Source organism: Amia ocellicauda, chromosome 3 (assembly GCF_036373705.1).
Source record: "Amia ocellicauda isolate fAmiCal2 chromosome 3, fAmiCal2.hap1, whole genome shotgun sequence".
NCBI lineage: Eukaryota > Metazoa > Chordata > Actinopteri > Amiiformes > Amiidae > Amia > Amia ocellicauda.
Window position 1 is genome coordinate 34370171 of NC_089852.1, and position 14042 is coordinate 34384212.

Genomic DNA, 14042 nt, shown 5'->3' on the forward strand with positions numbered 1-14042 from the left:
TAATTGGCACATTGCTTTATTTGAAAACAAACAAACAAAAAAAAAAGTTCATTCCCATCACATTGAAATGAAACCATTTGTTCACTTACAGTTTGAAACTCCTTATATTTAAACTGAACATTGCACGCACTGAAACATAGAAAATAACCAGAATAATTTTGTTTTATACAGTGCAATAATAATTCCAAATGATTGGTCATATCAAACTGTCATAACAACACCGAGTACACCTAAAAGAAGCCACACGTTTTGTTTTTTTGTTGTTTTTTTTGTGTTTTTCTTTGACTGCAAAATTTTCCCGCCAATTCTTAAAAAATCTTTGCCACACAAAAAAAATAAAATTAAATGGACGGTCCTCACAATCAATAGGGTAAGAGCGCCTATTATTTCATTCTTTTTTAATTTTTATTATAATTATTATTATTATAATTATTATTATTATTATTATTATTATTATTATTAATAATATTTTGTTCAGGCATTCTCTTGATCTCCCTTGCTGTCTTCCTCCTTGGCCGCCTCTGTGTCGGCACTTTCAGTTGGTTTGGATTCTTCTACAGCATCTGAAAATGGAACAACATACAGTATTTAGTGGCACTGAGCTTCTGGAGAGCTTATATAACATGTGAATGTAACTGTCATTTGAACTACACCACATTTACCCTCCTGTGTGTATGAAGAACTGTAAGTACATTGTCACAACAACTCTTATTCAGCATTTTCCCTTATTTGGCGTCCATTTATAATGACTAGTCACCTATTCAGTGTTCTCGGAAAAGAAAACACTCATCAATGATTTCCATTTTACTGATGGAGATATTTCATGTTTTTTGCCTTGTAACTGTAAACTGGCTTGTTTAGCTGTGTTTTTTTGTTTTGTTTACTTTTTTTACTGATATCACTGAAAGACAAAGGATTTATTACAACTCCAATGATTATAACACCAAACTGCATTCAAATACTATGCATTTTGCAGATTTATCATCATGCAAGTTTCTAATTTGTGATTTCAGCCCATTAATCATTGCAAGACTTTAACATTAAGAAGCCACAAGGGAGTGAGCTAGAAAAAGACAAGCAGGTTTTGCTCTTTTCTTAAGTATCTTATCTTTTGTGCCAGAAATACATTATTCAGCTTCTCTTGGAAATATGCAGGCAGCTTTTCTCTACACTGAAGTAATTTGCTTCCAGCCATCTTTTTTGTATTATTATTCTTCGTTTCTGTAGTAAACTGTCTGCAATTTAATTATACAAGTAAGGACCATAAGTTCAACCTGAAACTGCCAACTTCGCCTGTAATGGGCTTTGTTCCCAGGGCTTGACAACTCTCTAATGAATTCTAGCAGTGAAACCCAGTCTCTCTCTATGCCACATTCCTGGCAAAAGTGCCCTCTTGTGAGAATCTCTCTGTGCACACTGGGGCCAATTACAGAAGGAAAACGAAGCCATGCTCTGACCTCCTCTCTTTAAAACTGTACAGCCACAAAGTGCTCTTGAAATGAAAGTCCTTTTTGACACAGACTGCTAAATATAACGGGGGTGGGGGGCTTACAGAACAGGCTTTATTTCATTATTTTCCTTCTTTTTTTATCTTCTTGCTTTTTTCACCAACCATTTTAAATACCACAGTGCACCCGTGTGTGGTTCCTCCCTTCTCTCTCTCTCTCTCGTTCCCTTCTCTCTTCACCTCTCTCTTTACCAGCAGGGGGCGTATTTCCTCTCCCGACAGGAGCAGACCTCACAGCTCTAGGTGTGGCCAGCCCCAGTCATGGAGAGCAACAGTCTTGAAGTGGCAACAGGTCCACTTTAAAGCATTAACCTTTGATCCGGATCAGATGAGTTTTGCGCACACAGGCAAGTCACATGTTATTGAGTTAATCTGATATTGAAACGTTAAGGATTACAATGAATCCTATACTAGACACCTTTTCCATCCATATCCATTACATTCAATATTGTATTTACATTTCTTATTTTTTTTGTTTTTGTTTTGTTGTCTTTAGTTTTTTTTAAGATGGCATACCTGCTGACATCCATCATCACACAAGGGAGGAAACTCTTTTCTCATAAAAGCAATTGGATGTTAACGAAGATTTGGTTTACCAAATGAATTAAATAATACAAATTAAAAAATGTAACCTCTGGCTCTGGTTTTAAAAGCACGGGTTGGGCGGCGGGAAGTTTATGTCCCCATCTGAACACTAGGGGGCATGAACCATACTGCTTACTGGGCCTCTCCCTGTAATTCCTAAGTGCCAGATGCTCTCTGGTAAATTTGTGTCAGGCACACTGTAGCATTGACAATAAAGGACAAGGAAGGAGAGTCTTTAATGTTATGGGAACCGGGGGAGGTTTAGGATGTTGCAGACTGGATAAATAATTTAACGAAGGTGTTCGCTGTTGGAAACGGCAGGTGGTTTTGACATACATTTAAAGATAACACAGGCCTTTCTAAGTTAATGACGGCTTGGTTGCCAGGCATGGGAAACACATTCGGGAGGCTGCCAAGTGACTAACAGGCTTTTAAATTTTTTATCCTTTCCACACGTGAACAGACACACTTCTCCTGCCCGCAAATTCTCTGGACTTTGAGGGCCTGTCAACTACAAAACCATAAAACGCTAGCATAGGAATTGTTTGTACAGGTTGAGATAATACTATGTTCAAGTAGTGTTGTTCGCTTGACTATAATACAAGTGAGAGAAGAAAATAATGGAAGCTGTGCAATCATTAAACAAATTGGAAGGCAAGGGATTAAAAAATAAATTAATTTAAATTTTATGTTTCAATTGACCTTTTTTGTGCCTCTTAGTTTAAGATTACAAGGGTGTAGGTTTTGATTTAAGCTTCAATTCAGGTGTGTATTTATTCTCCACAGAGGTAATTTAGTTAAAAAAGACACAAATGATTGTTGTGTGTAAATGCTTGTGGAGTCTGGGCGGGTCTCTGTTTAATTGCCAGCAGTGCTCTCAGACATGCATGAATGTTTCATCCTGTGACATGTTGTGTTTTTTCTTTCTGAATGAAATGCACTTCCACAAAATGTCATCTACATTATGAATTAAAATAGCATCTCTTTTATTCATGGTTTTCGGGGATTAAAAGGATACACGGGGAAAATCTATATAATTTTCATAAAAGGCCACACCCGAAGAATGTGGATGAAGAGGTAAGAGGTATAATATAGAAAAAATGTAAATACCGTCAAGGCATTTGCTAAAGTGAAAATAATATATAAAAACAGTTTCAATCATTGAAACTGTCTTGTTTTCACATCTTGTATGTATGAATTTCTGTTCCACTCTAAGAAGCTCTATGTATTCATTTTTCATGCCCTTTCCTTGCCTATAAAAGTAATGAAAATTGAAACAGCGAGAGTTATTATAGGAATGCTACCCAATGGCTTATATGCTGTTCAGAGACACATGCAGCAAATTGCATATTTAGGATTTAAAACCCTGGGTTCTGTGTAATAAATCACTATTAACTTGTACACGGCTGTAGGTCCATGAGCTTTGCATTGGACTGCTTGCAATTCCGAGTGTCACCCTGACTGATCCTATCCAAGTGCAAAGTATGAGCCAAGAACAGAAAGCAAGTCAGCATAGCTTTAATAGGTGGGAGAGTCAAGAAGAGTTCAATTCTTTTTAAAATGGGTTACAGATGGCTTCTATATACAGACGCATACAGTAGTCCAGGAACTATACAGTAAGGAATCAAATTGCCCATTACTGCAAATGAAAAAGCTGCCAGCTAAAACTGATTACAAAATTACATTTGCTCCAGGTCACTAGACATCAAAGATTAGAGGCTACCTATAAAATCTGCTGGATTGTATCTGTCCAGGCCCAGGGTTCAGCCCGTCAGAGAGCACCATAGTTTGCTGCACATATGTAAATTGCTAGTGTCTATATTAGTTAATGTGTTACAACAGGAGTAACCGGAAATCAGACTTAGTACTCGCTAGAGAACCAGGCACCCGGGTCATCCCAGGCGCGTTCATTAGACTCATCGGGACAACAATCATTCGAGGGAGATGTTGCTGCTCCTCCCCAGATGCAGCCCTCTCTCCTAAATTGGACTTATCAAGGCTGTGTTATACTGCCTTCTCCTGCTGTTCAGTTTGAGTAATAGACTGATTCAGACGCACTGTTTTTTCATCACGGGGAACCCCAAAGGAGAGCTCAGCCCGGCGCTCTGAGGAAAAGCTATTTACAGACCATATCTTCCCTGACGCTTTCTCCTGCTTGCAGGCACGCCCTAGAGTCAGACAGTTCTGCTCCTGGAGACACACAGCCCTGACAGTTTTATAACTCGCCCTTAAATGATAAGTCCTGTGAAAGAAAATGCATTTCGAGGAGTTAAGTTATTTTCAGATAATCTGGAACACCAAGCAGCCATCCAGGACCAGTCATAGCCACTCCTCACTACTACAAACTAGCAAAGTGCCAGCTAAAACTGATTACAATGCTGTACTTACTCCAGGTCACTAAACATTGAAGAGGCTACCTATAAAATCTGCTGGATTGTGTCTGTCCAGGACCAGGAGTCAGCCACCGCCCATCACAGAGCGCGTCATCCAATCACAGAGCAGGTTGTTGCCACATTCCGGCCCTCGCTGAGGCTATTCCACCCATTTTACGTGACGCATACAAATGAGAATTATTCTTCAACTGAGGCTCAATTTGCTTGCATGGGATACAGTGTAATTACAATAGCAATAATAATAATAATAATAATAATAATAATAATAATAATAATAATAATAATAATAATAATGCTACTACTATCAATAGTAATAATAATAAAACAATTTTAATTAATTAATTAATCAATCAATTAATTAAGTATTATCTTCCTGCACCGTATGTAGAAAGCCCTGTCTGCCAAACCCATTACTCTGAATTACTGTGCAGTAAATTAGCGTCTGGGCAGCAAGGGAGCCAGACTTCGGCGCTGTAATTGCGAGGCACATCTTGCCTCGTCTAGACACTGACAGCACTGTTACCATGGCAACCAGGCACCTCTGGCTGCTGTGCTGAGGTGTCTCCTGGGAGCAAGTGGAGATTCATTTGATCTTCAATTCAATTTTCACTCTTGTTGCTTCTGCTGGAGCTCAGTATATCAGCACACTCTTTTAATGCCTCCGGCTCGTGTTCTTTTTTCGTTTTTTGCCCTAAGTGATCAATGGTGTTGTTTTTTGTTTTTTTAAATCCAACTTCACAGTGTTGATACAGGCCTTTAAAAGTTGCTTTTCTTTTGTGTTAGGTTAACATGGTGTCGCACCAAATAGCTTGCAATTTTTTTATTTTATTTTCCTGATTAGGTGGGTAACCTGAGCAAAATTGAATCACTGTTCAGAGCCTGCTGTGAAATACATTCATGCTAAAATTACCCATCACTCCTGTCTCTGTGTGCATCTGTATTACACAGCCAGAGCAGAATTGCATTGCCAGAGCATCTGAAATTAAATGTACTGAAAATGTATGTTAATATTTTTTAAATATTAAATTGACAATTTAAAAAATATATAGATACAGTTATATCACATTTGCTAATCATTAATTCAATGGAAGGATAGGAAATCTGGCCTTTTTTGTTTATATTAATTGAAAGTGACACATGGTTTATTAAACGATCAGAAAGCCCATTATATCAGCAGGACGCAGATTAAAGTAAATTTCACACAGATCTGATACTCAGGGCCAATTATCCTCTGACTTTGCCTACACTGCAACTTCTTGCATAGTCTGATCTGTGTTGAACAAACATTTAAAAAAACACATTCTATTTCTTAACAAGCAAGCCTAAATTAAAATTCATATGGTTCTCAACAAGTAATTAAGCAAAATACGTTCTGAAGATTTTTCAAAACCTTGCGGCCTTCTGAATAATAAATTAATAATTAAACAAAGCGCAAACATTTTAAAAAAGTGTTATTGCCCCACCCTTAATTAGTTAACGTAATGCATTAACTTAATACGCCTGGATAGTTCTCTCCTCTGGGAAGTCTGGTTAGCAAATTAACCAGCCTGAGAATGCAGTTGTAATCCATGCTCTCATTGGTCGGTCAATCAGCCAATCACACACCATAGCCAGGAGACACGTCCAGCCTTAGTAGAATTTGAGGTTGGTTGCAGTCTATCTTGTAATTGTTCATTCATTCATGTATTTGTACTTTATTATATATATATATATATATATATATATATATATTATATATATTTACAGCTCTGGAAAAACTTAAGAGACCACTGCAATTTTTTCTTAAATCAGCATCTCTACATGTATGGCAGCCACTCCATTCCATTCATATTTTTATTTGGAATTTGGGAGAAATGTTGTCAGTAGTTTATAGAATAAAACAAAAATATAATGTTACCCAAACACATACCTATAAATAGAGAAACCTGAGAAACTGATAATTTTGCAGTGGTCTCTTAATTTCTTCCAGAGCTGTATATACACCGATCAGCCATAACATAATGACCACCTGCCTAATGTTGTGTAGGTCCCCCTTTTGCCATCAAAACAGCCCTGACCCGTCGAGGCATGGACTCCACTAGATCTCTGAAGGTGTGCTGTGGTATCTGGCACCAAGACGTTAGCAGCAGATCCTTTAAGTCCTGTAAGTTGCGAGGTGGGGCCTCCATGGATCGGACTTGTTTGTCCAGCACATCCCACAGATGCTCGATTGGATTGAGATCTGGGGAATTTGGAGGCAAAGTCAACACCTTGAACTCGTGATTCATCAGACCAGGCCACCTTCTTCTATTGCTCCGTGGTCTTGTTCTGATGCTCACGTGCCCATTGTAGGCACTTTCGGCAGTGGACAGGGGTCAGCATGGGCACCCTGACTGGTCTGCGGCTACGCAGCCCCATACGCAACAAACTGCGATGCACTGTGTGTTCTGACACCTTTCTATCAGAACCAGCATTCACTTTTTCAGCAATTTGAGCTACAGTAGCTCGTCTGTTGGATCGGACCACACGGGCCAGCCTTTGCTCCCCACGTGCATCAATGAGCCTTGGCCACCCATGACCCTGTCGCCGGTTCACCGCTTTTCCTTCCTTGGACCACTTTTGATAGGTACTGACCACTGCAGACCAGGAACAAGAGCTGCAGTTTTGGAGATGCTCTGACCCAGTCGTCTAGCCATCACAATTTGGCCCTTGTCAAAGTCGCTCAGATCCTTATGCTTGCCCATTTGTCCTGCTTCTAACACATCAACTTAAATAATAAATAATGTATCCCACCCACTGACAGTTGCCATGATAACAAGATTATCAGTGTTATTCACTTCACCTGTCAGTGGTCATAATGTTATGGCTGATCGGTGTGTATATATATATATATATATATATATATATATATATATATATATATATATATATATATATATATATATAATAGTTCATCTAAAGGGTTAGTACTTGATTTAAAAAAAATATTTTTACATGTTTATCTATTATATTTTCTTGAAAACTGCCAAGGGGAAAATAATGGTTCCAGGTTGTGGTTCTATATCAAATATACCAAATTGGTTTGCATGTTCCGATACACCCTATTGATAGTTTAAATGCAGCTTCCCCCTGATAAAGCAATGTAAAACTTATAGGTACTACCCTTGTAATGTTTTATCTGGAGATATCTGTATACATGAGGGTTATGTGGCCATGCTTTCCCTCAGAGGGAATCCACCTAGAAAAAACTGAGTAAAGCAAGATAGTGTGTTGTTTTACTACTTCACAATCAACAGAGATTTCCCAGGACTATCTGACATTTTGATCTTATCTCGGCCCAGATTAAGATGGTTTGTTACAAGTACCTTCCCGCTGCAGTAAATATGAGCAAGTCAACATGTCCTCTTCTGCAATAAGTGAAGGACCTAGAAGTCCTAGGCCCTAATTAATCATCAGAAATGGAGGACGTGGAGGTTTGAGATTCGATGATGGCTGTTAAAGACACTAGACAAGGAGAGCTTTATTTGATTTGCCCACTTTAATGAAGGTAGATGTACAGGACTTTCCAGGCAGCGGCTGATAGTGCAATTGGACGGCCTCCAAGAGAAACCACAAGTACCTCATGAAGGAGCTGTGCCAGGAACACGACACCAGCAGGACACGCCGGCGGCTTTATTCAACAGGTAAAGGCTGCCCGGTGCTGGCGTCAGACAAGAGCTCTTCCTCACAGAGAGGCCCTCTTGTAAGCCCTCTTGTAACACCGCTGTTATGTGTGTGCCTGTGCGTGTATGCATGCATGTTCGGATTCATGCATACCATTGCTTTGTCTTTAATACAATAAACAATCCTGTGCTGTGGATACTACAGGTCAGCAGTTGGAAGGAATACAGAAATTCCCTGTGGCTATTAACCTTTCAACAATACTTTCTCAGTTCTTCAAGGTGTCGTCTTTGTAACTGAGTGGAGAAATCAACACAGAAGGTATGCAACTGACAGCTCCAGAGAGTAGTTATTTTTTTTCATTCTTCTTTTTCTTCCTCTGTAGCAAATGTAGTTTATGCTGAAGCAAGACTTCAGCCTCGGATGTCTGCAAAACCCTCAAGTCAGGAAAACCCATCATTTGCAGAGGTGTAAAATTAATGGGATTCAAGGCTGTTCCACTAAAAGTCTGCCGGTTCAGCGTGGCAATTTTAATACAAAGTAAACGATTCCGAGATGCACAGCCTGAGAGATAAGAGAGAAACTGCCTTTCACAGCCACCAGATCATCAGATAATGATGCACTGTTTTCTGTAACAATCTCAGGTGTCTGTGACAAAGGTGAAGGGGCCATCACAGATCCAATAATGCACAATAAGAGTCTACATTGTCTTTTTCCTCTTGTAATGTTCCAGACCCTACAAGCAGAACAGCTTCACCATTGTCCCTAATATAGATTGATCACCCAGACTACTGTAGAGATAGGTATTAATATAAATGTATAAAGCAACTCTTACTTGCCTGTGAATCAGTGGGAGGGACTTCATCTTTTTTCCAGTGTTACATTTTCATATATGCCTGTGTAACTTAATAAATAAATCATCGCATTATCAACTCATCTGGAATACATTAACATAGTAAATGGACTCAATTTGAATTTAGTCTACTGTGCTAGATGTCAGAGTTACATGATGAAAAATCTCCTTTAAAATAACCTTGGTAAAAGTGAAGCAAACGTCTTCTATTATAATTCTCTGGCATGAACAAATGCTGACCCTATAGAAATATAAAGATAATTATCATTATAACTTAGTTGTTTGAATAAGTATAAAGTCACTAAGCATGAATGTAATTTCTAAAATAGTTAGCATACGAGTGACTGGTGTTTTCACATCTATAGTTCAGTTATCCGCTCTTTTGAAACATTTGATTTAGATGTATTTATTACTATGTTTACATGGTGTGCAAATTCTGCCCTAATAGAGGATTAGCTTTACACACAGCTCAAAAATACTAAATAACAAACCAAGAACAGACAGTTGTAGAAAGGAAGTAAAGTGAGGGAGACCGGGAGTACTACACCAAACAGAGATGTTAATTTGCAGCCGACCAATCAGAAGCCTGTCTTCTATGTGGCTGTAATTAGCTGCCACTGTACAGCGCCTGGCAACCTGCCCTGAGGAGGCTTTAAAGATTTTTTTTTGTATTTTCCTGAGATACTCAGCCTGACAAATTACATTTTAAGCAGAGATGACAACAAACGGTCATAGAGAACACATATAATAGGATTAGAAAGAGTATGGATTGGAAGTACCGCAGTGTAGTGCAGTGCTTTACTACTTTAACACACCTTCTATCAGGAGCCAACAAACGTGAGCGCGCTCCAAACAGTGGCTCTGTTTCACGTGCATTTCACTTCCATTGACTCATGCTGGCAAAGGCTGTTTCACTGGAGGTGTTGATTAGAAAGGGGGCACAGCGCATGTAAGCATTAGAGTCCTAATCAAGAGGCATTCCCTGCGATGAAGTGGCAAGATATGCCTGAAGATGCGAGTGCAGAAGCCAAGGGTCCACTGCTGATTGATCTCAGTACTGATTTGATAAATACACAGAAGACATGACTGAAAATTATACTTTTACTGTATGATACAATAGACTGGAAAATTTGGCATTGCTCTCAGAAGACGCTGGGCATAATTCATAATGAATATATTGAATATATGGAAAATATTTTGATTTTATTTGCCCAGATTTATATATCACTGTAAGATGACCCGTATCTATGTATGTATTTATTTTTATTTTTGTTTGTTTTGCAATGTCTTCCTTTCAATGAATCAGTCATGTCTAATACAAAATTGTATGTGCTCTGTGGCTTGTAACAGTTTTTTTACACATGATTTATATTTGACATTTACGGATCAACTGGCTGTAATATATGTATTGTTCTAGTCTCCTTTCACTGCCTCTCATTTATGGTGCTGGTCGTAAAACAGACTAAAGTTTAAAACATAAAAATTGATTGACGGATCGCGTCTGCTTCGCATTCAAAGTAGACTCACTCGTTGTTTTATCCGCTTGCATATATGCAATTTTATGGGTGCTCAATTATATAGGTCTATAGGTATATGCTGTGTGGTTCCACACAAACACAATAAATACAATACCAATCCATCACAGAGAGCTCATAAAATGTTGATATAAAAAACACACATTTTCTTTCCGCCATATATTGGGTGATGAAGGGCCGTTGTTCTGCTCTTAAAGGACTCAGCATGACTCATCTGCTAATACTGCTTAAATACCACCCTTCAGAAAGCGAGCATTGACTGGCATCGATCTTTCAAAGGCTTTCGTCTGGGAACATTTACACATCCCTTCTGGGATTAGTATTATTATCAATTTAATTAAAGAAAGGTAAAGACGTGAATTGCAAATCCTAAGGCAAGAACAAAATGATGCCAGTCCCTATTCAAACAACACACAATCCCAACAGGCAGTCATGCCAAAACCTGTAGGCACCAATCAATGAGAATTTAAAAATAAGGATTGTGAATTTGTTTGATTTTCAAAAACGAATAAATCAACCAGATTTTTTTAAATATATTACAGAAAACATAACATCATCTGTCAAAATAGTGTGTGTGTGTGTGTGAATGTATGTATATATCTATTTCTGTGTGACACATGTGGTGTGACCTGTGCATGAGACTACTCTAAAGACAATTTAGCTCCTCTAAGCCAGGTTGCCATAGAAACCCTTTGGGTCTCCTCTGTTGGTCTGACAGGTATTGACCTAATAAGAAAAAAATGGAAAAGTGGACAAATATTTCTGCAATCAATATTTTTCTTTCTCTAATAATGTTTACAGATGAATGATTGCAACAGTCAGCCACAGTAGCTGCCTTTCTACACTGAGACAATGAACATGTTCTTCTGAAACAATATTTAACTAATAATTGATCTAAGGTCCTGCCCCCACCCACCACCACCACCACCACACGGACTAAAATGTAAATTCAAAAGGAACTGTAATGCATATAATTTCAGTTAAAGGTGTATCAGTCATCTGGACTTCATTGTTTGAGATTCATGCCAGCAAGGAAATGTATTGACCAACTGTGCTGGGTAGCAAGTGATGTTGAAGGTGTCTGCACTTTCAGTACATGGTAAGCCTGCTTTTTGAGCCTGTGACAGCCTAGTTGTGTTAAGTTCCGCAATGTTCAGGCCTCGAGCTCATAAGCCTATCATTGCTACAAGCGCCGAAACAGTTGGTTGGGCAGATGCGGTCGTGTTTGATGTTGGCACTTCCATCTGCGCAACTCTTCCTGGATGTGTTTGATCAAGACAAGGTCAAACGAGCAGGATGCCGAAAGAATGCCTTTGATGTTGTCGTGGTTCTCTTGCCACATGACGGAAACGAACATTATAGGAAAGTGCCAAGAATTTCTAGTAAATAGAGCTATGTCTCGAAATGCACGAGGAGCATGAAAAAGAGCAGTGGGTCTCAGGTGAGGAGGTTCCTGTTCTGGGCTGGAATGGGAAATCCTCCCCACTCCTACCTGAAGCTGCATTGCTTCTCTGTGCTGATGTTCAAAGGAAGCAAAGCTGAGGGATCCCTGTGGCGAACATTGAAGAAGTGTTCCTGAAATGTGCCACACTCCTCCCAGCACCTTGTTCCCCTCTACAGCAAACCAGTCGACACATCCTCTTGAAATCCCCAGTGCGATGAGCAAACCTGTGCTTCAGCTCCACATTACAATCTCTCCTCGAATTTACTGCAAACAACCCAACTCCCATGTGTACTGTGCTCCAGAAACAAAACCACCTAACAGCCTGATCCTCTGTCGGTAATTAACCCTTCCTTTTCAGTGAAACAACTGAGGCTGTCTCATTGTAGCTGCCTTCTGGTGTCTCCCGCTTGTGTACTCTTAGGCAGAAGATTTGAAACTGTGATGGCAGTTGTGTTTACAGTACAAGGCTTGTGCTAGTTCAATTAGGCCCTAGTATAACCAAGTATTGGCAAGATTTCAGTGAGACAATGCAGCCTGAAAAGGTGTGCTAATTTCGATTCATCATAAATCATGGGACGATGTGCTAGTAGCACTGATGAGTTTCTGATTGAGGATTTGAATTTATGGATGAAGTAACCCTGGCATATTCTGCTTACACTCTCTAAGAAAGCATGTTCTGTCTTTTGACCTTGACAGATCGTCAAGAGTCTAAATTGGAAAACAAGAGTCAATTTATTTCAGCTGTCCACTGTCTGTCACCTTTGACCCCGGTGATTTAAGCACATGTTTAAGCAGGTATGGAAAAATCTATTTCTCTCAAGATGTGTTATTTCACAGCAGACGTCTCTTGAGCAGGGAGGAAGCAGTGGAGCATCAAAGTTAAATGAATCCGTGAGGTATCTCTCTTGAGCCCCAGTCTTATGCTTTACATTATTTATACTGTTATCACACTGCTATGGAATACAGTGCACTGTGAAATACACAATATTGTCTGCTTTTCAGAGTAGAGTTGAGTACCTTTTTTAATATCAAGGCATTTGGATGCTACAGCAGATTTATATATGAAATCAGATTCAGTATTTTTTTGATGGTGTAAATATTGTATGTAAGCTGTTCAAAATGCATTCCGCATGGTTTTCTGTGGATTAGAAACATACCATTTGCATTTCAAAGTATTTCGTACACTTTCTTGCACTTGTGAATGCTCTTTTAAAATTCAGTAAGATATTGCTGACATCCACTTAGCTCATTTAATTTAAATCCACTTTGGAGAAAACTAAGGTACATGCTAATTATTGCAAAACACTTTTTTTTTAATGCAGAAAGTCTTAGGATTTATTTGTGTTTTGCTCTAAGCCTTTAATGTTGCATTCTGTCTGACTGGTGAACAGATCTATTCTAAAAGTGGCCATATCAGCACCTCAATAGAAATATTCTAATAAAAATATATATAAGGATGCTAGGTGAATGTCTGTTTTATTATTAAAAAATACAAATAAAACCACAAATGGCAATAAAATGGGAATCTTAAGCCTTACAGTAGGGAACAGTGGGGTGAAATCTGACATTCTGAAAGGTGGGGGGTTGTGTGTACAACAAGCCCAAGTGGTTTTATAAAGTCCTTTGCTTAAAAAAGTAATAAAAATAAATGAAACTGAGATCACAGCAGCAGGAAGCATGCAATGAATCACCTACCTTATATTAAATAAGGAGGGGCAGTGAGACCCTGAAAAATGATACTTCTAGCTGGTATACTATGATTTGAAATAAAGGTGGACATACTGATGCAAAAAATCTGCTGATGCCAATGTTACTTCATTGAACTGCTTTGGTCAAGAAGATTAACTGACTCTGTAGATGCCCAAGGTATTTTTATATTAAAATGGTCACATGATGATTATTTGTTTGAGGGAATAATGCACCACTTTTTGCAAAGAAGAACAAAAACTAAAAATATTCTTAAAACATAACCAAAGCCAGATTTTATTTATTGCCTATTGAAAGTGTTTGTGTATGGGAAAGTCAGACCAAAATGGCATACGTGTTTTAGTTCTCACTGAAACATGAAGGTATAAATAAAATGCCT

General features: G+C 38.7%; 1 protein-coding gene across 1 annotated transcript in view; it reads right to left on the reverse strand.

The window, feature by feature from the left end:
- gap43 (growth associated protein 43) overlaps nucleotides 1-14042 on the reverse strand; it is a 37590-nt gene continuing 23548 nt past the window's right edge. The window contains exon 3 of the mRNA XM_066699131.1: nucleotides 1-563. Coding sequence (XP_066555228.1) covers nucleotides 475-563 — 89 coding nt within the window. The 3' untranslated portion in view covers nucleotides 1-474. The remainder of the gene's footprint in view (nucleotides 564-14042) is intronic.